At 40.2% G+C, this 27906-nt stretch overlaps 2 protein-coding genes and 1 long non-coding RNA gene across 5 annotated transcripts in view; 1 reads left to right on the top strand and 2 right to left on the bottom strand.

Moving 5' to 3' along the window:
• LOC139608859 (melanopsin-A-like) overlaps nt 1–16079 on the bottom strand; it is a 32063-nt gene extending 15984 nt beyond the window's left edge. For 2 of the 3 annotated variants that reach the window (XM_071462966.1, XM_071462968.1), the window contains exons 1-3: nt 7264–8588; nt 1382–1518; nt 1072–1205 (exon numbers count right to left, since the gene is read on the bottom strand). In XM_071462966.1, the coding sequence (XP_071319067.1) occupies nt 1072–1205; nt 1382–1518; nt 7264–7386 (394 nt within the window). In that variant the 5' untranslated portion in view covers nt 7387–8588. Of the gene's footprint in view, nt 1–1071; nt 1206–1381; nt 1519–7263; nt 8589–12001 lie in introns of those variants that run through there. The other variant, XM_071462967.1, reaches the window with a different exon arrangement.
• A 73-nt stretch (nt 16080–16152) lies between these two features.
• Nucleotides 16153–22018, top strand: LOC139608858 (GTPase IMAP family member 8-like). The gene is made up of 5 exons (XM_071462965.1): nt 16153–16543; nt 16643–17329; nt 17640–18368; nt 20032–20220; nt 20316–22018. The coding sequence occupies exons 1-5, from the start codon at nt 16519–16521 to the stop codon at nt 20525–20527; spliced, it is 1842 nt and encodes a 613-aa protein (XP_071319066.1). The 5' UTR covers nt 16153–16518; the 3' UTR covers nt 20528–22018.
• On the bottom strand, nt 16800–23894 carry LOC139608861 (uncharacterized). The gene is made up of 5 exons (XR_011685106.1): nt 23111–23894; nt 18143–18239; nt 17845–17942; nt 17636–17733; nt 16800–16940 (listed from the first exon to the last, which is right to left on the bottom strand). It is a non-coding gene; the product is annotated as an uncharacterized lncRNA (long non-coding RNA).
• Between the last annotated feature and the right edge of the window lie 4012 nt (nt 23895–27906).

The following is a 27906-nucleotide window of genomic DNA, read 5'->3' as shown; positions in this document are numbered from 1 at the left end:
TTTTTAAAAATGGGGCTATAAGTGTTGGGAAGGAGTATTAAAACGATTCTGTTGATGGCACTAAAAGCAGAGGATCAACAAAGTCATCAGAAACAGTCCTTTGGGGAATTGAAAGGCTTACACCAAGTTTCTATCCAATAATTTTCCAACCAACCATTGTTCAACCAACAGACCGACAGGCCATCCAACTTACCATTGGCCTGCCTGCTGCTAAAAAATCCCATCAATCAAGAGTACATGGGGAGGTTTGCCGTCTATGAATTCTAGTACAAAACATAAATAAAAGGCAAGGCTCAGCTGGCTTTGTGATTTTCCATTTACCACGTTTATCTCTTGACCTGTCTTCTTATCTCTTTTGAAAAGGATAGGCTAAAAGGAAAAAAAAGCTGGATCTTCAAGGTGTTTGGGGGGATGGTTGTGAAGAAAAAAAAATAGCAAGAGTCCTTGCAATAACCACTATCGAGAGTTGAGCTCCAGATCTGACAGCGATTGGCTGTCTTCATTTAGGTCAGGACAACTCCTGAAGGAAAACACAGTGCTCCGACTATCAGTGTTTGATCAGCGGAGTGAGGATTCTCTTTTACCACCTCTCTATCGCTGCTCCCAGTAGGTTGCACACTGATGTCCATAGTGCAACCCTCCCCTCCCCCCAAGTACACTCATGTAAAACACACTACCGACATGCATTCTTGCTTGCTCTTTGTGATCAATGAAACTTGAATGCTGAGAGAGTTAGCCTTGGGTGCTGCTTTTTCTACTCTGACAGAAAGGCATGACAGGGGGTAGCAGGTTTGTGTGTGTGTGTGTGTGTGTGTGTGTATGTGTGTAGAATCTTAATTGAACTATAGGTCACATTCAAAAGGGTGGGGAAACAAAACAGGTCCCTGCAGAATTCAAAGTGTGTGTACATAAATGTTAATGATTGTGCGTGCATGCACATGAAAAAGAGCGTGAATCTGTAGTTAACCTGTTGATGTATTAGATGCTTCGTGCAGAATTTTTTTCTAAATATGAAAGTAAAATGTTATGTAATGATGTTAACATGTCACACTGTATATGTGCATGTGTTACCTTTCTTTCCAAAGATCCATCGCTTGTGCATGCTGGTGATGAAGAAGATGGGCGTCTGGGTGAGACACATAAGGAAGTCTGTGACTGCCAGGTTAATGATGAAAATGTTGGATGGTGTGCGTAAGCTCCGGCTCCTGCACACACAGACACACACACAGCTGTTGAAATACTGTCATTAAAACTGGACTCTGATTACATCAGACATCTCGTTATCACACATATTGTTTTTACAGTATCTTATAAAAAAAAAGTGGTGCTGAACAAGGACATTTAATAGAAAACCGAAGCCTAAGTGTAAAAAACATGGTACCTGCAGAAAGCATATATGACCAGGAAGTTTCCCAGCATGCCAGTGATGCCCACGACCAGGATGACAGCACCAATGGTGTAGTGAGCGTGGTCTGGGACGTCCACCGTTGGAAACGGGTGGGTAGGAACTATGGAAGCCTAGCAATAGAAAAAAAAAAGAGGGTCAGTTAATCAAGAATTATGTTTCCAAGTCATGAATGGGAAGCAATATAACCAAAAAAGACTGCTGTTTTCACTGCAGGTGTTTGATTGCTTCTGCCTGGAAAGTATGAAGGATCATTAAACCCAGAATTAAAATGAAAAAAGAAAAATGGAAAATTAGAAGAGAAAGTGTTAAATTTATAAATTAATTATCTTAGTATTCAGGACAATCAGCCCACACCTGCATGAAACATAAAACAAAAGTGAAAAAGGAAATTGGATATTGAAATGACAAATTGATTCTTCACATTTACATACAGCTCGAAAAGCCAACATGAAAATTTTAAATTTCACTTTTTATTTTTAAAATTTCAATTTCACACTATCAATTTCTCCATTTGATATATTTTCTGTTTTCTTTTTCTAATTATACATTTATTTAAGTGCTCAATATTTTGCCCAGTGAAATATAATAATAGTTTCTTTGACAACCTATGGTACATCGCTACCCCCTCTAAACAGCTCATTCTATCTTAAGAGCTGAAAGAAGATGAAAGCACCAATGCAGGCTTTATGCTCCAGTAACTATTTCTTTTTTGAAGGTCACCGAGAGATCAACGTCCATCAACATCTGTCTGCAACAAAGAAACTCTACAAGGCCTCTGGCACAGCTTATATAGGCTTACAGTATCTGTGACTGACAAGGTCTGAAAAGTCTTTTATTTACAAAACGCTGCAACAAGTAAAATGACCATTTAGAATTAGAGGTTCTGCAGAGGTTGAAGATATATTCCTATTCATTACGCACAGAAAGTAAACAAAGTAATACCACAATGGAAAAATACTCAAAAGTACTACATTCAAAGAGCATCAACTGGATAAGAAATGATTAAACTCATACTATAGATTATGCTCCTGTTTCTTGCAGATTGTGGAATACTGCGTAAACAGTAGCTTGTCCTGTGTTGCTAAATTCAAATCATATGTTTGTAGCAATTCATCATAACTGAAAACTGATATAGTGTAGACTATTTTTTAAAACTGTAAAGCATTATGACAATTACAAAAAAGTAGAGCAGTAAAAAGTTGAATATTTCCATCTAAAGTTTATGTGAAGTAGAAGTGAAAAGTCGCACAAAATAGAAATACTTCGCAACAGCAGCACCTCAGAGTCGTACTGAAAGGTTTTTGACCTCTAGTAGCACTTTAGAACAGTGTTAAGTGGGTCCCCTTTATTTTGTTTGTGTGATCAAGTGGCACTATATTGTGCCGTTAGTTGTACGCTATGCTCATCAATAGTTGGGCGCAGTAATGCACTAAGAAGCAATGGACTCACAAAGGCAGTGAAGAACATGAATGTCAACAATGCAAGTTGTAAATATACCAGAAATTGTCTTTGCAAATGTTTTATGACGAACGAAATGGAATCGATGTATTTGTCAGACCTCAATGATACACAATGCACAGTAATGTACGGTAATAAAGCTAAAAAAAAAAAACATTTGGCTTTGTTTTTTTTATGAATCCATAAACGTGGCCTTTTTGTCAAGGAAAGATTTTTTTCCTTGACACCAGCAGTTAAGCTGCTGCACCTCTGAGTGCACCTCTCCACTTAAGAATTCATTTCAGGAACCCTGACACACTCCACTGCGTTAACACTTTCCTTTTGTCTCTTACTGCGTGTCTCTCAAGCATGTGCACACCCACTCACTATTTTCACCGAGCTAAATCTTCCTTAGCTGCCCCACTGTTCCACTAGATCACACACATATCCTCTCATTAATCCTGGCATCCACGTTTAAGCGAGTGTGTGTGTGTGTGTCTTTCTGTCTGTGTGTTTGTCCAACATCTGTTCCAGCAGTCCTACTTTCCCGCGGGGTCACAAGCTCCTGTTACTAAAAGGAGGACATTTGAATAGTACAGTGAAAAGTGACGGAGTGGTTATGTAAGCAAATGAGTGAAAAGGTCATGAGGATGTGTTACTGAAAGAAGGGGACAAGTGGAGTAAGGTGGTATGCAGATGTGGCGTATGCGTGTGTGCGTGTGTGTGTGTGTGTGTGTGTGGAATGTAAATACACTCAGATCCAGTCTAACCCCGTCACTGGTGATGCGGCGGAGTCACACTCAAGGTCTTCCTCCCTCCGTGTTTCAATTCTTCCACCAGTCCTGTTTCTCCTTTTCAATCCCCTGCCACTCTCCCTGCTGGATCCATTTCTCATCTCCGCTATCACTGCTCAATCCAGATCCCTATTAATTCTGTCCTTCATGTTTCCCTTTGTCTCTCGATCACTCCTTTCCTTCCCCAGTCGTTGTCTGTCTGCCAGCATGAGCGGCTCGGGGCCAGATTAGTGGCGATCACACAGCGAGGTGGAAGGAGAGGGACGGTGAGCGGCGTGGCATGGAAGTCTCATCTATGTTTGTGTGAGATTCAAAGACTGAAATAATGGCTGGTACCACCTCTGTACTCTATGTGTCTGAAGCCATGGTGCCACCATTTCTATTTTTTTTCAGTGGAGAACAAGTAATATAAATGGAAATGGTCTGGTGGCTATCTAATGCACAGCAATTTAGAACCGACAAAGGCAAATAAACCGAGAGAGGCACAGATAAAGATTAGTTATAGAAGAGAGAGTGAGAGACAGAGCGAAGGAGGGGAGGAGAATCAAATATCCATTGTTGGAATAAAATCGGAATTAAAAGAAAAACACACACACACATGCATGCACACACAAGCATAGCTATGTACACGTGTGTGTTTGAATGCTTACAAACACGTACTGCAATTATAAAGGCTTTATAGGCAACATATGTGCACACACATACTGTAGATGAATTAATGTGTGCACAAAAAACAGAGAAAACTACATCAGTCTGTAACTGCCAAGACTAATCTAATAAACATAGCCAAGGGGGGCTTTAAATGAAAACGGCATTATCAGCGCAATGGTTCATTTAGAGTAGAGAGGTGTATTTTCATAACAAACAAGAAACAATTATCAGAGTTTGTAGCCGCTCAGGTATCATATTGCCTCAGAGATCCATGGACTCAGGGTGATTGGGCATTGACAGTAAATGAAGGGCTTCACTTGCATATAAAAAAGGCCATAGATGATTATTCAGTACTGTGCTGCAAACACTGGTTCGCTCTAGTTGGCATTTCGGTCCTAAATATCACTTTATGGTTCTTTGACATTATTAGAATCATGAAATATACATCAAATCATGATGTTATACTCATAAAGAGTTGTTGTTTAATTACATTCTGTTGTCAAAGTTAATGCATGAAATTAAATTCATCATTTAAAGAGCCAAATAAACATATAGAGAAAGAACTAGACACCATCTTGCAATGGGATTTCACCAGCTGATCCACAGGTACTCCATAGTTATTACTGCATAATTACATGAGTACTCATGTATGCATCATTTTGATGGCAACTACGCACCTGTAAAGTTTTGTGAATGCATCTTGCATGTTTGCGGTGCTCTCACATTGACAAACTCAGTCGTCCACAGACAGGAGTACTGTAAACCACCTCTGTGATAGCTCCTGCTAACCTGGGAACCAGACCAATCAGCGAGCTCACGCCTCTTCGTTCTCACAGATGGGTCTGTTCCTCCTGTTCTGACAGATTTTCATCCATCCTGAGACAGGTCGGGCCAATTACAACCCTTTATCTAAAACTGGGCAGGTTTGATTACGATGACTGACAGAGGAGCACCACTGAAGTATTTTCACAAGATGAAAACAAAACCAGCCCAGCTGCTGCGGCAGATAACAAAATGACTGTACATACTGTTGTTGGATTTTGTTGGTATTCAACAAGCTGCTTGTTAGGATACAATCTAGAGTTAACAACTGGGAAATGAAAAGCAGGAGTGGGTCGGAAAAAAGTGAATGAAAATCAATTTAGTTGTAGATGATTTGTCTGCTTACAAATTAAACTGCTCCTTAATTGATGTAACTTTCATCATGTTCAATCACTTTACTGAATGCAAATGTGAACAACCAATAAAAAAAACTGATACTACCTTTCTTCAGCTCCCCAGGGAGCTAACAGTATTGATGAACGCTGCACTCACTGCACAACTGATTATCCGCCCACTGAATCTGCCACAGTGTCACAGGCAAGTTGTTAACCCGCCTATCACTAAGTTGGCAAATAAATCGTTACCTGCAACTTCAGAGGCCAGCTCCTTTGTTCATCAGCGAACACAAACGCAAAGCAGTCAGGGGACACACACTCTATCAGTGTTTCACACAAGGTCGGGGGACTTGTTGACAAATCCATACGCACACACATGCAATCACATCAGCAATCACAGACTCAACATTGTCATCCCACAGCAAAAATGTGTGTGAATGCGTACACACCCACACCCACACACATACACACAGGGATTCACAAATTGGACCCATATTTTTTTATAATTAACCAGAGATTGCAGATTAGAGAGGTGATTAAGAGAGAAAGAGTAACAAACAGTGGTAAAGGGAAAACGAGAGCTCTAGAGAGCAACACAGAAAACCTGGAGAGTTTTTAAATGAAAACCACACTTCTTCGAGAGTGGGAGATCCCATCTGTCTCAGCACAAGCTGCCCTCGGGCACCGCTTCAGTATCAGCTTTCCCACCACTTCCACCATGAAGTCCAGACCACAAAAGCTACAGAGACTGAAGCCTGCAGGTCTGAACTTCAAAGTCAGTATCCAAACTAAACCATTCACACTTGCCGAAACTACATTTGCCATAGTGGTGCCCCCATGTGTTTCTCAGTATGTCTTCCAAACAGCTGTTTCTCTCTCCAATCACACTCAATGTCTCTCTGCGCTCCTGGGGGCAAAGTTAAAGCAGCTTGTTTTCTTTTTATACTTTTACATTTTGCGTACAGTCCAGAGGTGGATACACCGCCACACATCTGTATGAGAGGATTTCCCTGAAGGGTATGCATAAACTAATCCCACACTCAGGCAGAGAGGGAGACAGAGAGAGATGGAGCCTGATTCATCCATGAGACTTGGTAAGGAAATAATTTTTGTGCTGCTAGCCACACATCTTGGACTTTCCAGGACTACATTTACAGGCAAAAGTTGTGGTAAAATAGAGCTGGATCAACGCCAGTTGGCTCAACACTGTGTCTCAATAGACCTCTGAAATGATGCAGGATCACTGACAGGGGATGAAGTCCTTAAACTCACCACAAATTAAGAAATAATGTAAAAAATAATGTGAAAAATACATGATCGACAGCTCACAGACGGTGGCACAAAAATGATGCGCACCACAGCAGTGATTTACAAGCATTTTTCTCCAGTAATAGAAGCTGAAGAAACAGCAGAGTTTCTGAATGAGCGGAGCGTCGATGCGCAGGGGAGGATGATGTGACTCATTCATTCACAGAGTTGCCACTTCGCTCGTTCACACCTCCCTCGCACTGTATTCCTCCTGCTTTATGAACGATTTGGTGAAGGGGAATCAAAACCAGCATTTAAAACCTCATCTTTTACTCGCTTGTTTTTGCCAGATGTGGCGAGTTGGTATTTAGCTGCTCTGGATCGGATCTTGCCGCGATTACGCATCGCTGCGGCGCACAGAATCTCTCCAGTCACACCAAGGGGTCTTCCTTCAAGCAGCCACAATAAACCAAAGAACAGAAGAAGAAGAAGAAGAAGAAGGGGAAAAGGAAGAAGAGGAGGAAGAAGAAGAAGAAGAAGAAGAAGAGCGTGGGATCAGGGCACTTACAGTTGTAGCGACAGGAGCCAGCTCCATGAGCCGGTGCGGACTGATGGAGCTGATGTTCCAGGGTGTCCGGGCGGTCGGGTCCAGTGTGGGGATCCCCGGTCCAATCAGCAGCCTGGAATCCATCCCCAGTCCACGGTGGTAAATGAAAGGAGGTCGTGTGTGAAGAGAAGTGGCCGTGGGAGGTGTTTGAGTCTATATGAGGTGGTCTAGGAGTCCAAGTGGCCAGTTGTCATCGCCGTCCTGCTCTCATATCCCTCTCTGACAGGACCACTGGAAGTAGGCTAGAGCAGCTGTGGAGGGTTGGGAAAGAAGTATCTCTCTCTCTCTCTCTGCCTCTCTCTCTCTCTCTCTCTCTCTGTCTCTCTCTCTGTGCGTATGTCCCTTGTCCAATCTCTGCTCCAGGGATGCCTCTCAGTGTGTCAGTAGGTCTATGGGTGTGTGCATAGATAAAAATGACCATTGTTCTGTTTGTTTACTTCACTTTAGGAAATCAATGGAGCAGTGTTTCTTCTCATATCAATACCTCCTTTGCATGTGTTCTTCTCCATTCACTTTCTATTTCCAGATTTCTCCATTTCTACCCTCTGCTGACAGCCAAGGGATGGACATGAAAATGAACATAAACAACACTATCAAGCAAAGAGGGGTTGAATCACCCAGGAATCTGTCTTATCCATTTACAATGTATTTTTCTGTCTTCTGAGGCATCTGCAGTGAATCCCATTTTCATCTTGCAGAAATCTTGCTCACACCTTCTGCATTTACATACTAACAGATACAATCTATATTTGTGTGTTGTTTTTTTTTTTTTTGTGCAGGGAGAAGCTTTTGATTTTGAGTGGGGGACATGCTGCTCTGTAAAGACTACAGAAGGACAGGAGGAATGGATAGATAATGGAAGGATTAAACGATTTATTTTTGAGACTGATTTGCCACATATCCACTGGGTGTATTGCATGCAGTAATTTAATCTAAAATCATTAGCATTCTTTTGGAGTCATGCTTGTGTCCACCTGATTAAGGCAAAGCCAGTTTATGTTCCTTTTAGCTCTTTGTTTGGTCTCTAACTCTGGTTTCCAACTCTGACTCTTGAGAGAGTGACAGTGAACCACAACAGCAAATGATGTGTGCAGGAAAAACCGAAACAGAGAGCTTAAAGACTCTAAAACGCTACATAAATCTGAGAGGAACCGCAGGACTAGGTGATAATACTGATCGTATCCTAAAGATAAAGCAAGATATTACACTATTAAATTAAAAATCAACTACAATTACCACCTCATGGTATGAATACAGGCTACAATACAATATACATTTGTGTATGAATGTACAGCTATAAAGCTCGGAGATAATGTTTGTTTAGTGCTGTGTGGCAGAATCACAGACACAGCATTAATAGTGATCAAAGATGAACTATATTTGTGCATAACTGCAGCACCTGCTCTGTCCCATGATTTCTGGAGGGAGTACAACGTGTTAGCTGATTTACTACAGAGGAAGAGAGAGCGAGACCTGTACCAGGAACATGTTTGTATGCGACTGTAACTGCTCCCTGGTGAACAATAAAGCATGCCTTTCGTCTCTGCAGATCCAGGATGACATTTAGCTGAGAGCGCTCTACCCTGTGGACGGACAGAACGGTAGAGGCTGAGAATAATGGCCGATTGTCAACAGGAGAAGAACGATGCTGAGGAATTTAAGCATGACCATCTTCCAGTTTTTCTTCTTCTGGAGGAAAGTGCACAGTCTTATGATGCCTCTTTCATTTATGCTGTAGCATCCTCGCTTCCCTAACCTCCTGTCGTTCACCTTACTCCATCACTCTCCCTTTGGGCTTGAATTTCAGTTCTAAGACACACTAACCTCTGCCCCCATAACCTATTTTACTGTTTATATAACACCCTGTTCTTGAGTCTTCAGTTTTCTACAATAATATGTATGTTCCTAATGCTCCCTAATGCTGTTTAATGCTACATAGTATGGCACAACTGCCTTTTCAACTCCCTTAAATCCAATCAGGTTAACCCACCTCTGGAATGCTGAGTGCTGATATGAAGAAACTCTAGGAGACAGTGTTCAAGCACCTGGTGGGGTTTTAGTTTTTTGTTTTGTAGAAAGATGTGATTGGTTGCAGGAAATGTGAGTCACAGACTCTTGTGTGCAAAGAGAATCTACTGCTTCTTCCAGGCTTAGTCCCTGGGCACTGGAGGGCTTTCTGCATGTCTGCCTCTCTCATAGCACCTCACTACATCATGCATTTGCTTCAAACCAAATCTCCACCACTTATCTACACACACACACACACACACACACACACACACATATGTTTGAATGTTTAACTTCCATCCTCTTCCCTTCTCGCTGAACCCTCTAACAAACAAACACATCCTTCCTGCATGGATATTGTGTATTTTGATTTTATGTGTCCACTGTGTGTGTCAATTTGTGTGTGTGTATTTGCAAGCAGCGTGGCCCGCTGGCAGCTGCAAGGCCCACAAAATAACTGGTCCTGTGATGGGGAGTTCTGGCTGATATTAAGAGGATCAGAATTTAGGTCTGGCTTTACACAACAGTAGTATTATACAAATAACACAACTAATACCAAGGCCAAAACAATACCACTCTGTGTGGCATGATCCCCCCCCCCCGCACTTCCTTCCTCCATCTTACTGATTCCTGCTCAGGTTAAATAAGGTTGTTTTTCATCCCAGGGTCCTACGTCATCCATGCAGCAGCTCAGAGTTGAGAATAAAGATCACTGGTTTAAAATCCAATGACCCATTTTCAGGTCATGAAGTGGATGTTTCCAGGATATTGCAGACATGTTGGTTTGTTGTTGTACATGTCATTAAACAATGTGTCAACCTAAACAGCCAAATGAGTCTATGAAGCAACTTTCAGAGAAAGTCACTTGTAATAGTAAATTGCACACAAACATATCCAGTACGAATATTTTTAACTAATGCAGAAATAACAATAAATTACAGCAAAAAACATCTGGTTTGTGCTAAACATCTGGCTGAGGTGAAGTCTGAAGTCACAGATGGTCAAGGGAGAAAGCCCATAGACATATCAACGCTGGAGTCTGGCAATGTTTACCTGTGACAAGCCCCCCCCCCCCCCCCCCCAAAGTGGTCCTAATCCAGTATGATTGAGCTTTTATGCAAAAGGGGGCTGCCATTGTTATTGGTGGATACTTTCATCTGATTCTCTCCGAGAGCCATCGGATGGGAAATGAAGCTTTCATGGCAATGTGCAAGGAGGGAGGACCACAGGGTGCAATTAGCCACTTCTGTCTGACATAACTGAGCCAAAAAATCTGGCTCATGATGTGCAGTGATGGTCCCCTTCTAGATATGTTGGTGGGGACAGTGTTTCAGTGCTGGGTATGTGGAGGCCTTTTGGAAAAGCATAGTGTCTCTGAAGCCCAGATTCAAAAGCTTTCTTTTTTATACTGAACTAAAATTTCAATAAATCCGTTTGTGGATCCTCACCGACACATCTTTGCCACTCAGGAGATGCAGGAGGTGTTTCTGCATCAACTACCATCAAACTGAAAAGATAACTGAAAGTAAGAATCCTTCAGTTCTGTTATGGTAAACCAGCTGACCAGCTGCAGCAGTAGCTTTTTCAGTGTGTGCATCCAAAGGGCCATATAAGCAATTCATGAGTGGATTTATAGCCAAGACATGACTCCAATCTGTGTTTTTATCTCCATTTTCCAAGAAATAACAAGAATAGAGCCCTTTCTCCTTGTTCTACATAGGGACCATTAAATTGCTCCCTTGAGCAACAGTTTCTGTCCGCCACTGAAAAGGACAATGATCTTTTTTGCACTAGCGAGGTCATGGATCGGCGAACTGGAAACAGCTCTGAGATGGCTTGATCTTGTTTATAAACTCAGACAACATACAAAGGTGGAGTTCAGTGAATTGGTTAAACTTTTTTTTATGTGACAGCTGAGGTTAGTGTCATTTCAGCCAACAGATGTAACTGACATTTAGAAAATCTGTCTGGGGGTGGAGCAGCAGGTCAGACTGTGGGACTAGTATCACAGATTTCCCAGAAACAACATGTGGTGTCAGTTCAGTCATACTCACTGCAAATGGAAACAGGATTTAGCAACCAGGCTAAAAGGCTAGAAAGAGAGAGGTAGCCTACACTGAAAAATACAAGGTAGGTTTCTTAGGTGAAAGAAGATATATCGAATTTGTTTCCAGATTTAGTTCAATATGAAACAATACTCAGTACAGTAGTAAGTTAAGAGCTTATTTTGTGAGTTAGCCTCTTTTTAATTAGCTAACATTAATGAAAAAGACTTAAGAGTCTATAGCCATGCTAGCAGTTCAGTCGTGCCATAGATGAGTTGAACTAAATGCGAATGTCAACATGCTAACATAGTCACAAAGACAGCAGGCACCTGATATGCTGTTGTGTAGCAGGTATAATGTTTACCATGTTCACTCTCTTAGTTTAAAGTAAATATGCTAACACTTGCTGATGGGACTGCGGTCAGTTCTGTCCCATTAAACCAGGACAGTACGAGCGTGAGCCAGCATACACAACACCAGGACTGTGAAACTGAAACAGTTACAGTAAGAAATCATTACAGACATGTCAAAATGTGTGGTTTTCAATGGAAAAGTTAAGAAAAAAAAAAAAAAAAGCTGGGAATGTGATTAGCAGTGGCAGCTTTTGAGAGTAAGGAGCGTGTCAGAAGCCTGACAGGACCACATACCTCAGCAATGGCTTCCACAAGTTCACCTGCGACTCCCGAACCACAGGTAAGTCTGCTTCCCTCTGCGGCTGTTAGTTTTACATGGGACCGGGCAAGGTTAGAGTTCAGTTATAACGGGCGGTACTCTTTTTTGGCAGAGGTCGGCTGGGACAGGGGCTAATGTTAGCTAATATAAGTACTGTATGTTAGCTAACCTGTAGTTAATGGTGGCTGAGTCTCCTGTGCTGTGATGTCTTTTGTTCAGTGGGATATTGAGACCAATGTTATTGCTGCTGCACGAGGTCTCATCAACGTGCTAACACAAATACTTCTCAGGGTCAAAGGTTAGGGTTAGATAACTTGTATTAGCAATTATGTGCCTTGTATTAGCTAATGTTAGCACTTGTTCCAGCAGACCTCTACCAAAACAGCATAATGTCTGTTAAAAGTTAACTTTAACCCAGTTAGTCCTGCGTGAAAAAAAAACCAGTGGCAGAGAGAAGCAACACATGGCGGCAGTGCAGGTTCAGCAACAGGTCTGCTGTGACATGTGGAACAAAAACAAACAAAAAAACCAAAAACAAAACACACCCACACCATGAGTGATGTATGAAGATATCTTGCATTTGATGCGGTTAGTTATAGAAAACCAAAATCCAGTATGACGACTGTGCCACAGGAGGAAAACACCTCAAACTAAAATTAGCAGGCTACTGTCATCATTGTTTAGTCCATTGTTATAATATAACGCTGACTTTTTAAAAAGAATATTCTTACTCTGCTAATATTCACCCAGCTACAAAGACTTCTACTATTAGAATAATTTGAAAGATGCTGTTACCATATGAAAGATCATAGTGGCATTAAGAACTGAGGACTTCCAGTATGGCCACCACGTATTGTTTTATATTGCTAAAACCCCGCAAGGTATAACTCCTACTTCCCTACTGGAGTCATATAAAACCCCTGTGACAGGAGAGGCGATGTTATTGTAAAGGCACAAAGTCACACTCAAATACATCCATATGATGTTTTCCCAATAGCCAAACTAACTTAAAACAATGTTGCTTCTGTTTCAGATGGAAAACAATGGCAACTTCCCCTTTAAGTTAAAGGAAGTACAAAGGAATTTCCCAAAGGGGGTTTCTTGTTAGTTTTGCTCTGCTAAATGCAATTTGTTCTCTAATCAATTGCACCTGATTGTGCAGAGGGTAGGGTAAAGACAACAAAAATATCTACAAGCAATTATCAGAGCCAAAAATTAGATTATAAGATAATTAGATAGATTTTTAGTGTACACATGTAATAGTTCAAAAGTTAGGAGGAGCGGCAAGTGGTTTGAAATGAAAGAGCAACCAACTGGCCGTCATTTAAAGAGTAAAACTAGCTGATGAAATCTGTACTTTATGCATTTTGGCTCCTCTGGTTAATTTTATGTTAAACAGCCGATTAAAGGCTTATTTAAATATTTTTGTGATATTTCCTGATTTCCTGAAATACTGTATATAGATACTCCTAAAAAGTAATAAAATACTGGTTCAGGGTTATACTTTATTTTAGGATACACCAAAGGCTGATGTGTAAACAGATAATCAATGACAATATAGTAAAACACAGCTGCATTAATATAAAATGTGTCTTCATACAAAAAGTTATGATTATTATCAAATACGGTCCATTCATAAATGCTTAAATAATTAATATTAATATATATATATATGCTCAAGGTGAGTTAAGTCAAATTTGATCGATTATATAGCCTTATATCACAAATCACAAATTTGCCTTGAGAGGCTTAAGAACTGAATGAAGCAACATTCGCATCATGGACAATCAGGATGACATCACTATTGAAGAATGTGAACCGGGAGGATATTGATAGGATAGATAAGACCTGAGCCACATGACCTCCTCTCCAGAATGAAGACTTGGAAAGAGGAGAGACAACTCAAACATACAAGACACAAAACCACATCATTCACACGTCTAGGAGACGGAAACAAACGCAGAGAGAGAGGGAGAGACGAGGAGGAGGCTGGGACTTCTGGAGGATGAAGATCTAGATCCAAAACATCTGGCATGAGGCACAGACTGCCAGGGGAGAAGGGAGAGAGGTCCCAGAGCGGTCAGTGGTCCAGCACAGAGAACCTCAGTGAAAAGAGAGGAGGGGGGAGATAATAGGGGGATAGAGAGAGAGGGAGAGAGAGATAGGCACACAGCCTGGACGCTCATGTGCTTGAGGGAATGAACAAACGGGGGATTAGAGAGCTGCAGTGGTCACCAGAAACTTAATAGTAATCTAGTTGACAGCACATTGACTCTTCTGTACACACTAGGTTTAATGGATTAATGCGGTGAATGGTAATTGGTATTTGTCAGTAATCAAAGAATAACTGAAGATTGAGCCATACAGTATGGACATATTTTGTTTAGAGGGTTTTTGGTGGTACACTTCACCATCACCAGCAGTAGGGATGATAGTCAGATGATGGGGGAGCGAGACAATCTCACTGTTATAGACCAGACTGTCACTCTGATAGTCTGCATTCTGAGGATTTCCCTGGCTGGACGTAAATAAGCTAGTGGACTCTGAAACCGCACTACCTATAAATCTAGCAGGCTCATTAATCAGCTGTGACCTGCTGAATGCTAAGCCCTAATGTCAAACCTGACTTAAACCCCCGTCTATGGCCTATTCCTAAAGTAGCAGCGTCTGTTCCTGAAGGCTGCCCCAGAAACAAGGTCAGTAATCAACAAAACCAAATCCCTGCTCACTACAGTGATGAGCCAGTCAGCAATTCAGTGAAGTAAACCCACTGTACATCTCCTCACAAGTATCTTATCAGTGTTGCAGATGAATGCACTAAATGAGCACTGTTCACTCTGTAACAGAGGTCTGCAAAAGCAAAACAGACAGCTTTAGACTGAGGTAGGACCACCTACCCAATTAACATACAGCCAAATAGATGAATGTAGACATACAGAAATTCATGTATAAATAAATCTTGACATGCATAAATAAATAAAATGTGAAAATACAGAAATAATATTTTTCATTACCAAAATGTTTTTATTTTGCATTTATTTATCTTATATATATATTATCTCTTTTGTATGCAGAAGATCAGGAAGGCTATAAGAGTAAAGACTAAGAATGAAGAAATTAAACAGAAATGAGTGGGAGAAGGATCAGACAGCAGTTTTCTGTCTGAAGGAAAATCATGATGTGCACTGTTGTCACATGTATTTATGTGTGTTTGGGAGAGTGTGTGTGTAAATGTAATAACTTCACTTATAATTACATCATAATTTTTTTGCAATCCACCTATTAAAAGTTTAGATATAATGACTAAGGAGGGAACTTCAAGCAAAGTGTTTCCTTGTCCTGGTTACATAAAACTGCATTTGTCAACATTCAACCCTCTGAGAGGTTTGTCATTTAAGTTATAAGAACAGTGATCTGATTAAAGTATTGTACAAATTATGCTAATGTGTAATTACCCATTTCCAACCAGCATTAGGGAGGATTTTCATAACGCAACCATTGTAGATTTCTAATGTTCCAAGTAAGCAAGGCACTCCAGGGAGCTGGATTAACATGAACAATTATGAGGACAGATGAAAGTGAATTATTGGGCTTTCTGGTCATGCTGGCATGAGCTGTGTGTCCCCTCTCTGGCATACTGGTATTAGATGTAATAGCTATTAAAAAACAGGTTCCCAGTGTGTTCTGCAGTCAGACTGTAGTTGGTTGTTGTGTGTGTGCGTGTTTCTGTTAATTGGGTTATGTAAGGGAGCTGGCAGAGGCAGCAGGTAGAGCCTGACACTAAAAATCTGCTTTGGGACCTGGAATCGATCCAGCACAACCAGTTCAACAGCACACCAGCACTGGTGTTGAACTTTCTGGGACACAACAACTGACACTGGCAGAATGATCTGTTTCCTCCTTGTGTGTCCACACAACCTCTCAATTATAGATTAAATGATGCTTTATTTTTACAGCCATTGTTGCAACAGAATGTGCAACAATGTGACAATGAAACACAAGGCCAAACACTAATTAACATAATAACAGAAAAATAATGAACAGCAGTAATAGATCAAATGGAAAATACAACATACATGAATGTATATATATATATATATATATATATATATATATATACACACCATTCACACAAGCCACATATTGCTGATGAAGTTGTAATTCTGAAATTACTATGAAGCAGGTACAATATTAAATTATTAGAAAAAAAAGGTTTAACAGGAGGAAGCAAACAAAGAGCACACAACTGCTCTTAAACCAACAGGTAAAACCTAAATGTGTTTTATCTATCAACTGATCTCTACATGATCCCTTCTACATGAAAATATGTTGTTGGTCTTGTTCCTGGATGACGAAGGAGGGAGTTGCTACAATGAAAACAGCAACAGTGTAAGAACTACATTCAGTGTTGAGTTCACACAATCAACAACAAGACATAAAGGTAAAGGAACCCATCAGTACCCTAATTAGTTAATTTCCCTCTTCAGAAAATATGGAGAAAGCAACATCTGCCAAAGGTGAGTTAATAAAGAAATTCTGTGAGAGAAAAACGATTTATCAACAGTCTTGAAGTATTTTTTCTGTCATGGTACTATCTCTGTCTCACTCTCTGTCAGAGCTGAATGCAGTGATTGTGGGGTCAAAAGGTTCATATAAATCTCTTGTTGGAAACACCATCCTGGGAAGGAATGTATTTGATGCAGTAGATCTAACATTCGATTGTAAGAGGGGAGAAGGAGAAGTGTTTGAGCGAAGAGTCACGTTGGTCCAGACCCCTGGATGGCTGCGAGGATATCGACTCTGTGATACACCAGAACTTGTCAAGACAGAGACGATTCTCAGCGTCTCTCTGTGTCCACCTGGACTGCATGGTTTTCTCCTGGTGATCAATGCTGAGCTGCCATTCAAAGATATCTACAAGAGGGCAACAAAGGAGCACTTGGAGTATTTCTTTGGTGAGAAGGTGTGGGATCACACCATAGTGGTCTTCAGCCACAGAGATTATCTATACCATAAAACCATTGAGGATTACATCAATAAGGAAGCGGCACCGCTCCAGTCAATTCTGGAGGCCTGTGGTAACAGGTATCATGTTCTTTGTGATGATGGCACAGACCACAGCGAGAAGGTTAAACAGCTGTTTGCGATGGTTGATGACATGGTGGAAAAAAACAGTTGTTATGAAATTGAGAGCACACTGATACAAACTGTAAAGGAGAGGAACAAAGAAGTGGACAAAAAAGCTGAGGAGCTGAGTCAGCAGACACAACAACAAAGGCGAAAGCTGAGAAGTCTCCTGAGTGGTCAGTTGAATTTGTTTGCTGTCATACATGTTTGTTAAAACCAAATATTCCAGTAGTTGGCCAAACATATTTGGAAAATCAAACATAGGCAAATAGTAAATTATCACCCAAACTGTATGTTGTAAACATCCATCAGACAGAAGTGACTTAATCTCAAAGGTTCATATACAAGTTTTCAGAGATTTCAACCACATCTCACAGTCTAGTCACAGCCATAAATAGACCATTTGATTATTTTGTTGTAATTTTTAACATCCAAGCTTTAAGAATTGTCCTTTATGACCAGATATTTAATAACTGTCTTACACAGAGCCAAAACCCCACTTGAGAATCTTGATGGTCGGATGGGTGTTTTCCGGGAAGAGTGCCACTGGCAACAGGATATTGAAAGGTGAGGAGTTTCACTGTGGTGAGAGAACAATAAAAGTCTTAAAACAAAGTGGTAAGGTGGCTGGAAGAGAGGTCGTCATTGTGGACACTCCTGGATGGTGGAAATTCTTCCCTGCGTCACTTACCCCTCCGACTGTGAAGGATGAGATTTTAGAAGGGGTGTCTCTGTGCTCGCCATCACCAAATGTCGTTCTGCTGGTGGTGCCGCCTGACACATCATTTACTGATGAACAAAGAAGAGTCACAGAGGACAACATGAGGCTACTTGGAAAGGGAGTGTGGAGACATGTAATTGTGCTGTTTACATCTGGGGACACTTTGGGAGCCAAATCTATCGAGCAACACATTGAAAGTGAAGGAAAGCCTCTCCGATGGCTTATTGAGAAATGTGGAAAGAGGTATCATGTCATTGACAACACTAACAATGATGATGATCAGGTGACGGAGCTGCTGGAGAAGATGGAGGAGATGGTGGCTGGAAACTGTTCTTTGTACCTCAGTGAAACAGATGATCCACAGCCTGAGGAAGAGAGAAGTGATGAATCAACTGAGATCAAAGATGAGAACGCAGCCAAGGAGATCACAGAGCAGCTCAACTTTGAGTGGGATCGCAACAACTGGAACAGAAGTATAAGTCCAGGACCAGACTGTAAGTATCCAGTGGTATTAACAGAATGGTATTTTTAGTAGATCATAAGAGTTAAATAGAATAAATGTTATTGTCCTTCTGGACTGCATGCATCTCAAATCATTAACATCACACCACACTACACTGAATTTGGTATAATTCAAATCTCCATGGGATAGCATGGAAATATGTTTGTGCTGTTTTTTTTATATATATAGTCCTCTATATTTACTAGGCCTTCCACCTTAACATGGCCAACAATAATATATTTAACAGGACTGTATGTTAGGATTCTTGTAGAAAAAGCATCAGTACTAAAGGTCATCGTTTCCACTACCAAAAAAGTAATTTCTCATATTACCTTCAAAAAGAGTGTTCACTGACAATTAATACTGAATATAGTACTATAGTGTATACTATAGTGTAGCTTACTGTATACTGTTTGTAAGGAATTAGCAGTTTGAGTTGTTAAACACAAGTCAAACTATTAACATCAATCATAGCTGCATTTACAGTACATTTGGCTGTATGTTGGCTCACTGGCATTTCTAGCTTGAAAATAGTGATGATTGATATTATTAGCTACACCTGTTTTTCCTGCTTTGACAAAATGTACGCAGTGAGAAAGGTGTATTTAAGCAGAACTAGTAGTCCACTTTAACTTTTAAGATTTATCAAGTTCAAGTCGTCGTAACAGAATAAGTTTTCTTAAATAGTGTAACTGACATTACTATCTAGTGTATCAAGTCTACCAACTTGTTCTTTACCTTGGCATAACTGTTTAAGGTCATGTAACCCCTGTTCCTATGATGGCAAGTTTACATAGATCAGTCAACTATGATCAAATGATCAGATCGTTAAGACTGACTTTTAACGAAGTTTCGTCATTTTAAGAATATGACACAGCAGTCAGCCAAACACCCAGTTAAGTGATATTAAACAATACCATGAATGTTCTCTGTGTAATTAGCATGGGATTAAGTAGCAGGTTTATGAACAAAAGTAGTCTGTGTTTTGAAAAATGTACTTACTTGTGCCAAGCAAATGAAGCCACACTGTCAATCTATTCAGAGGAAAGGTTACAGTGCAGGCAGAGGTAAAGCTAATCTAACACGCTAGGTTCTGAAAACTAAGATAGATTTCATTTCCACCAGCATTATGGAAGCAGCACAAGTTGTCCAAGTGTAACAGGCTGACTCAGTCATGTGTCTGTGTAAAGGCATCGCAAATAAAGAAATATCAGAAGAGTCAATTATAAATGAAAATATGTGTTTATCTTTACTAAATAATGATTTATGTCACTGTGCAGCTTAGAGGCCACAATCAGCTACCAGTCACTTTAAGGTGGTATGTTTCCTTGCATGTTACTCAATGCATGATAGACATTTGGAAACCAATCAATACACCTTAAGTGTCAATATGACAACTTTCACCAGTTCATTTTGTTTTTATTAGCTCTCTTGCATGACAGACACTGTAGTGATCACTGGATCTTCACATGCTTAAAATGTATGAATTTAAACTGGATTATGGGAACTGCAGATATTTGATATCATATTATTTCATCACTTGGAGAAAAAGTTTTGGAGTTTCGGTCCAATGTGCTGTGGCAGCACGACACCTGTGCTCTTAATTTAGTTTTAGCCTTTGTTTAACTAACACAATAACTGTAATTTATAACCAGTTAGTGAAGGCAAGGAAGACGAATTGGGGCACCAACATGAAGATGACCAGTTGAAGACCAGTTTTGATCATGAACTACAAAGTGAAGATGATGCAGGATCTGGCTCTCCGAACATGATAAAGGGACTCCTGGAGAGAGAGTGGATCAGACGAGAGGCATCAGCAGAACAGTTCTACAGGCTCTTTGCAGGTGAATAAATCAAATACCAGCAGTGTACAACATATGCAAGTAACTTATGCCTCGTTCAGTTTCTCATTGTTATTCTGTTTTATTTTCTCCCATAGGCAGGACATACATCTCTGAACCAAATTCTGTTCAGTTATGGAAATCAAGAGAAAAAGTCCTACTGTGGCTGGAAACCCACCATACAACAGCCTCTATTACCTGGCACAAACTGAAGAAAAAGAATGAACATGGAAAAAGAAGCACTTCAAGCAAGTCCAGTATAGCTCAGAAGTCTGCAAAGTGGTCAACAGCTTCAGGGGATGCAGAGTAAATTCTGTAATTCTTTTAACGAGAATTACTGAAATTCATTGAAACAAACTTATACCTACAGTTAATTTTCCACACTCCAGTGTGTAAGAACCATGAATGAATAGCCAGGTTACTTATGTCCTATACAAACATCATAATATGACCCACACTGGGTAAAGATGCACACATTTTACAGGAAATGCTATAAGACACCATACAAAATATCGTAGGAATCAATATCTTAATGCACTTTCAGTTGTAAAACATCTAAACTGCTACTCTTATTTTAATGCAGGCCTAAATTATGCACTTTATAATGAAGGAAAAAAGTGGTAAAAAAATAGAATTAATATAAATATTGGATAATAAAACTAAAATAACCAAAAACAGCCAGTTCCCATTAATACTCTGTGATATGTAATAGATAAAATGGAAACACTAATGACTTACTGCACTTTATTCACCAAGATGTTTGGCACATACAGAGCCTTCATCAGGATGCTATACATTTCTGTTATGAAAATCATTATATTACAAACTATAAAATATATCTATAACACATTCAGGTTTTAGTGCAGATTAGTGCAGTGCAGATTGTTACCTGGCCAGCACCTTCAAAGAATTTATGCATTTGGGTGTTTCTCCTCATGATTGCCCAGCTGAAGTGACAGCAACTGGACTGGGATAGAGAGACTAATATTATAGCCTGTTTTACACCTATTTTGTTGTGTTGGAGGTCAAAGAAGATGAGCAAAAGTACAAAAGTGTAATATAGAAGAAGACATAACTACCTTTTATTACCTAAACTATTTTATAATACCTCAGTTAAATTGCACCTAGACAGTGAATAAATATGGTCTTGCTGGTAATTTATGTACATTTGTACAGTTAAAACTACAGGACCTATTCTGTACAGGCTGAACTGGTGCACCATTAAACCACACCAGTGGAACAGCTTCAGAGAGGAAATAGCATGATGGATGATCACCTGAAATACCTGCCATACTAAACATTGTTTCAATAGCAGTTTGCTATGTGTCACTTTGTCCCAGTGTGATTTTGTGACAGAGGTGAGACGGCAATCAAAACTGACTCTGTACAGACAAACTCTGATGCAATCACTGCTATGAGGAACAAATATTTGTATACCCTTTATGAGATATTTTGAAGATGCAGATTTTATTAAATTTCAATTGTGGAAAGACTTTTTTAGAACAGAAGAAAGTCATTTTGCTTTGTTCTTCAACTGAAATATGGTTTGATCTAGTTTCAATGGCAACATTAAAAAAACAAAAACAAAAGAACAAAAAAAAGACTCTTAAGCACTTTATCTTTCTAAGGCAGCTTTTTGCTGACTGGGTACTGAGACAATACACAGCAAGTAATAAAATAAAAGCTTCAAAGATGATAAGATTACTCCATTAATTTACAGACCATTCTGTTGAACGATTTTCTATACACTATTTTCACCAAAGAATTAAGTCTTGAGAATAATAAAAATGTTTTAGCTATTTTTATAGTGTGTGACATGACATGAAGGCTGAATACTAAGAATTCCTGACTTCCCAGGAAATACAGCTGCAGGAATTTTTCTCATATATATATATATATATATATATATACACTGCTTTCTTTATGTACTGAAATAAAGATGCCTTTTCCAATCATTATTAAAGTTATCACACAAATGTCAAAGCCAAATAATAAAGTCCAACTTTGCTGTTATACTAATAAAGCTGTATTAAATTATCTGGTGTTTTCCACTTACTTTGCATGCTAAAATTGCAGCTCACATCTCAGTTGTGCATCAAAAAACATGGTGAAGCATTGAGTGTACATGATCACCATAATGTTACAACTAAAGGTAGACTCACATCCCAACATGTGAGTCTCAGTCCATTACCAAGAATACAGGACAAGGATTAAACCCATCATCTGGCCACGAACTGCCAAGGAAGACTGTCCAATCAGTGAGTGACTGCAGGTCATTCAGCACTTCGCTGCTTTTTATGTGTTTATTTAACTTCTTTGGTGTCACGGAAAGCTCACAAAGAAATAGTAGACTACTAGCATTATTAGTCAAGACTCCAACTCAACTCATTTTATTTAAACTGACAACCAAGTAGAAACAGGATGGAAAAGAGGCCTCCTTTTCCAAAATATTATGGCACAGCAGGTCTAGATGATATGGCCAAAGGGAAAAAAAGAATCTTTGTCAAGCTCAGGAACTTTTTACTTTACTCAGTTTTTTCCCTGCAAAATAAGCAGTAGGACTAAAACTTGTGACAGATGACAAGAATGATACGACTTGCTCCACCTGCAAAGTTATCATGAAGCATAAACAAGAAACACTGGTTCTCCCACACAGATAGGGACTGACGGTGCTAGAAGCTCCGCCCACAGAAAGTAGCCAGCAGCACAGACATGCAGTTTATTTAACACTCATCCTCAGCACAAATACAGCAGAGAAGTCTGCACACATCTGATCAGTCTGTCCTCTCCGTAGACGGGATTCAGAGGTGATCGCCAGTTAAAAGAGCCATTTGTATGTTTTGCTTACCAGTCTAGAGGAAACGTCAGCATCAAACGTCATTCCTTTACTCACCAAGAGCTGTCTCCAGCTGTGGAAAGTAACCATCTTGTTTCAGTTTCTGTCACCTCTCTTCTTGTAGTGAAGTGAGCAAGATAACCAGCTAGCCCTGCCCGGTCGGACTGTCGCTGTACATCCAGTCTGCACTTCAGAAGCAGCGCTGCTCAGAGGACGCACTGGAAAGCCTGGTGAATAAACAGCTATTGATGCTAACGCTAGCTTGTAGAAATGGAAGAACTTAGAATAGCTCCTTTAACGACCTGATCAGGACACACCTGGAGTCAGCACAGTTCAGTAAACTATCGCAGGTGTGCATATGTGTAGCCAGATATCACATGACTTTCTTACTGATATTTGCCTTTACCTGCCACTGCTTTATTCAGATCCTCAGGTCAGCACTACAAAGATGTCCATCTGACTTCTTTGATAAATTACTGAGGGTCAGAAATGGCAGAAATGCGTAGAGGAGCGTCAGATGAACAGTGATGGAGAGCTGTGAATGTGTACTTGAATCCCACTGAGGGCCCCTGAGCTCATCAGCGGGACCAGCAGAGGGGATTAGGAAGACCATGGATTACCAGCAGAAAGGCGAGAGGGGATCGCTCTGTTTTATCAGAATGAACGCTAATCCAGAGCTAAACCCTCTAACATGTCTGTTTTCACAAGGACGCAGACATCGATATATAAATACATAGCACACTCACGGTAGTGATGTAGAGTCGAATAGCACACGGCGATATCAGTTTGATACCACTTGCCATGATGTGTGCTTTCCAGTTTAGCATGTAACTGGGTCCTGAAACACTGTGACCAACAGGTGGGTTTTTAAAGAGAGGAAGAAAGAGGGGGTGGAAGGATGGTAAACAAAGAAGGCAAAGGTAACAAAGAAGCAAAAGGCAATAATGGGATTCACAGATAAAACGCCTGTTATCTCTGTGCTGTGTGTCTGAAGCATCTGATAATCAGTCACACCACGGCACTCCTCCTTTGACATGTTCCTCATTAACATGGTTTGTCACGGTGTTTTTTTTTTTGGTGTTTTTTTCTTTTTTAATTTGTTTTGTGACACATATTCGCACACTGTCACATTTTATGGTCAACTGACCCCAGTGCTCAAAGTGGAAGAGACATACATGCTGGTACTCACAGGTATCAGAAAATCCTTGCATTCAGAATTTCTATAGTGAAGGAAAAGACAGCGGGAGAGTTTGCTGATGTTCACAACACATTTATTTAAGAGAAAATAAGATTTACTTCAAATAAGTGCTTGGAAGTCTTGGATGAGAGATGGGCTTGTTATATGTCAAATTGTCAAAGAAACATTTTTAGCCATTTAAAAATATATTCAAAATATTTTTTTTAATAAACTACCATATTCCTCTGCACAAGTAGGACTAGTTCAACGGATCACAAACCAGTTCCAAAGGAAAGGGCTGATTGACAAAGAGATAAAGGGGTGAAAATATTCAAAACATAGTGTACACTTCAACTGATGGGGGCTCTGTCCACAGCAGCACATCACTCAGCCTCTGTGCCGGCGCTCCTGCTGCTTCTCTAAACTGGCAGCACGCTGATCTGAATCTCCTGCAGGTACTACACTGACTTTAGATCAAGTGCCTCACACAACCCCACATCAAATAACCCAGAGTATCATTTTAAACTCTGGTCTTCTGATCCTGCATGTCGGTGAGCACACACAAACAAACACAGTAAAGACAACGCAGTGAATGAACATGAGCACACTTGTATTCACGCATACGCTGAAACTATTGTGAAAACACCTTTTACGTAGCATCCTGGGACTTTAGATGGCAAAGTCAGTGTAAGTGTGTGTGATTGCACTCAGGGTAAATGGAACCACAAGAGAGTGGACACAGACAGGGACTGAACATGAACTGAGGCAGATAAATATCTGTGAGGGAAGAAAATTTCAAGGCACATTTTGAGTCCTGAGTGTTATAAAAAAAAAAAAAAACACCTCCAGTGCGGTCACTTGAATGGAAAAGTGCGACCACTTGCCCATTCAGTGGCTCAGACTGGTCATTTGGACTCCACTCTGTCTGTGTTTCAGCAAAAGCCTTAATCAGGACCAGTCTGAAGACTGCTCTTCTTTCTTTGTTGTGGCCCTTGACTCCACATAATGAGATTTTTTAATTACTTTTTACTTTTTTTTAATTATTTTTAAAAATGTAATTAATTACTTTTCCCTAGACACACCATACTCCTCTCTTTAATGATTCATGTGTGTGAGTCAAAAACGTTTCAACCTGACACTTCACGATGGTAAAAAGATCAGAAGAAAACAAAGAAAATAACAAAAATAAGACCAAATACACCAAATACACATACATCTGGCACACTGGCTGTTTGTGGGAACAAAATGTGGACATGGGCACAGCATGTAGTGTTTATAGCTTACATTACGTAACATAAGTCAGTTTAACCTGTGGTTTTCATCAATGCATCACTCGGCGCCCTGGTGTTCTGAATGCAGTTACACAAACCGATTTGGCGATGTTTTCTGTGTTGTTAATGAAAAGGACTTAATTCCCATGAGACTGAGCATGTTTGAAGGTGTGTGGATGATAAAAACAAAGAAGAAAGTTTCCTTTGTGCTCAGTCAGATGACAAGGCAGATATCAGTGTTTCCCCTTCCTGGTTGAGTCTATCCGTCTCCTTCTGCTGGTCACAACTAAAACTTGTGACCACAGGTCAAGGCAAGTAACAGGCCTATAACCACAATAAGCCAGAAACTAGCTTTCAAAGAACAAGAAAAAAGAGTGAGACATCAGGGTAAAAAAGGACAGTTCATGGGGGGTTGTGAGCTAGAAAACTGCAATTAGACAACAAACACAAAGTTGTAACAGTTTTACAGAAACCGAGAGCAGTCGTAGTTGCAATTATTTCATTTAATCCTATTATCTCGAGATCATGAGTTAATTTTCTTGATCTCTTGTGATAAAATGTTCATTTGTTTCTTATTTAACTCATGACAAGATAATTATCCTGTTCTTCGGGGAAAATGACTTTGATAACCCATAATCACTCATCTGAAAGAAGTTCAAATAAAAGCTGTTCTTCTGAATCTGCAAAGCTGTTCTGAAACAGCAATTGGCTGAAGTCTCCTTTCTCCTTGGCAGAAGCGTTCCCAGAGATGCTCGGCAATTGTGAGAATCCCCAATATAATTCCACTTGAACTCACCCATCAGTTTTCCTTTCCTGAAATCCGAATCTAAATCTACTGCATGTAATACTCTGACTGTGTATAATACCTTACAGTAGCCCACGTCAAATAACCTGAATTATCAGAAAGACAAGTAATGTGACAGGCAACTCTGTATTTACCCCCGACCGCCTGTCTCCGACCTTTTAGGTAGATAACTTCAACGAGCGACCGATGCTGCCATTTTTATGAGGATAAAAATGATTTGCTAACGTTGCTCGGTCGCACTCTGTTGAGGTGAGCATCCCGGCATCAGCCAAAACAGTGACGCAATAGTTTGATAGTTTATAGCCGATTTAAGGTTTACCGGGAGAGAAGGAGCCGTCTACCCTTCGTCACCATCAGACCATGTGCAGTTTTGAGACCAGTGGCAACGTTCCAGTGGTGTGAAATCTCTACCAGCAGTGGCATAAAAAATGGGCTGTTTTTCTTGAGGTATTAACATTGCAAATGCATAGTTTTCATTTGACAGCAGTGACACACTGTGGTACCAGTGAGGTCAGTTTGTGGATTTGGTCCAGTACCTTTGAGCGGGCTGCTCCTCAGTGGCTTGAACAGGGTCTGTCGAGAAATATCCAGTTATTATAAAGTTTAAAATGTGCCTGTGCCACACCGCTTACCTCACCTCAGCTGTGCACGGTGCTCGCAAGAGCATCTTGCTTTTCATTTCAGCGATCTGATGTGAAAAGATCTGTTGGTTGTCATATTAACATTATATAACTGACACCTCACTACAGTTTCAATGTAATTACTATCTTTTCATAATTTTAGCAATTGCATGTTATTGGAGGAGAACGTGGAGGCTACAGGTTTACAATAGAGCCATGGCAAAAACTCAGTGTTGTATAATTAGATTACTGTATGTCAGTAAGTTAATTGAACATTAGGTGAAGGTTTCCCATGTGCCTCCCCCTTTCTCTCTCTCTCTCTGTCTCTATCTCTCTCTCTTTCTATTCTAACTAAATATAAATTAAATTTATAATGACATGAAATCAAATTTCAATTATTGATGGCTATTATCAAATGTAAACTCAGTTGACTTTGAACTCCTCTGGGAAAAACCTGGTAAACATGTTGGGTTGGGCAGAGCAGATATTATCTGCAATAGGACAGGAAATGGATGGTTATTTTGTTTAGAGAGTGCGCAGTGTGCATGGAAATGATTGTAAGAAAATGACAGTACTGAAGATGATTGTGATGATCATCAAGACATTTTTGACACTGACAGGGAGAGTAGAGGATTTAGCATTGTGTTTGCGTCATGGGTGCCTTCATGTACCACTAAGTGAGTGGAACAAGGTACTGAGTTTGAAGGCGACAGTGAATGAAACAGAGGACATCGCTTAATCGCAACACAACGGCTGGTGTGTCTTCATTTGATGCAGTTACCACAAAAAAGCATCTGCCTGCCCTGTGCACTCCTCACATAAAAGGCAAACAGATTAGATTAAAATGGCATACAACAGATTAAAATGGCACAGCGGGGGAAGTGATTTCATGCTGCTGGCAGAGGAGATGAACGAGGGCATGTCAAAACTGACAAACAGCAAGTTGGGACTCTTTCTCTGCGTGTCTGTGTGTGTATACA

The sequence above is a fragment of the Trachinotus anak genome, unplaced genomic scaffold (genome assembly GCF_046630095.1).
Source record: "Trachinotus anak isolate AG129_WGS33_773 ecotype Australia unplaced genomic scaffold, CSIRO_AGI_Tana_v1 ptg000025l, whole genome shotgun sequence".
Lineage (NCBI taxonomy): Eukaryota > Metazoa > Chordata > Actinopteri > Carangiformes > Carangidae > Trachinotus > Trachinotus anak.
Note: the sequence above shows the minus strand (reverse complement) of the source record. Positions and strands in the feature narration are given on the sequence as shown.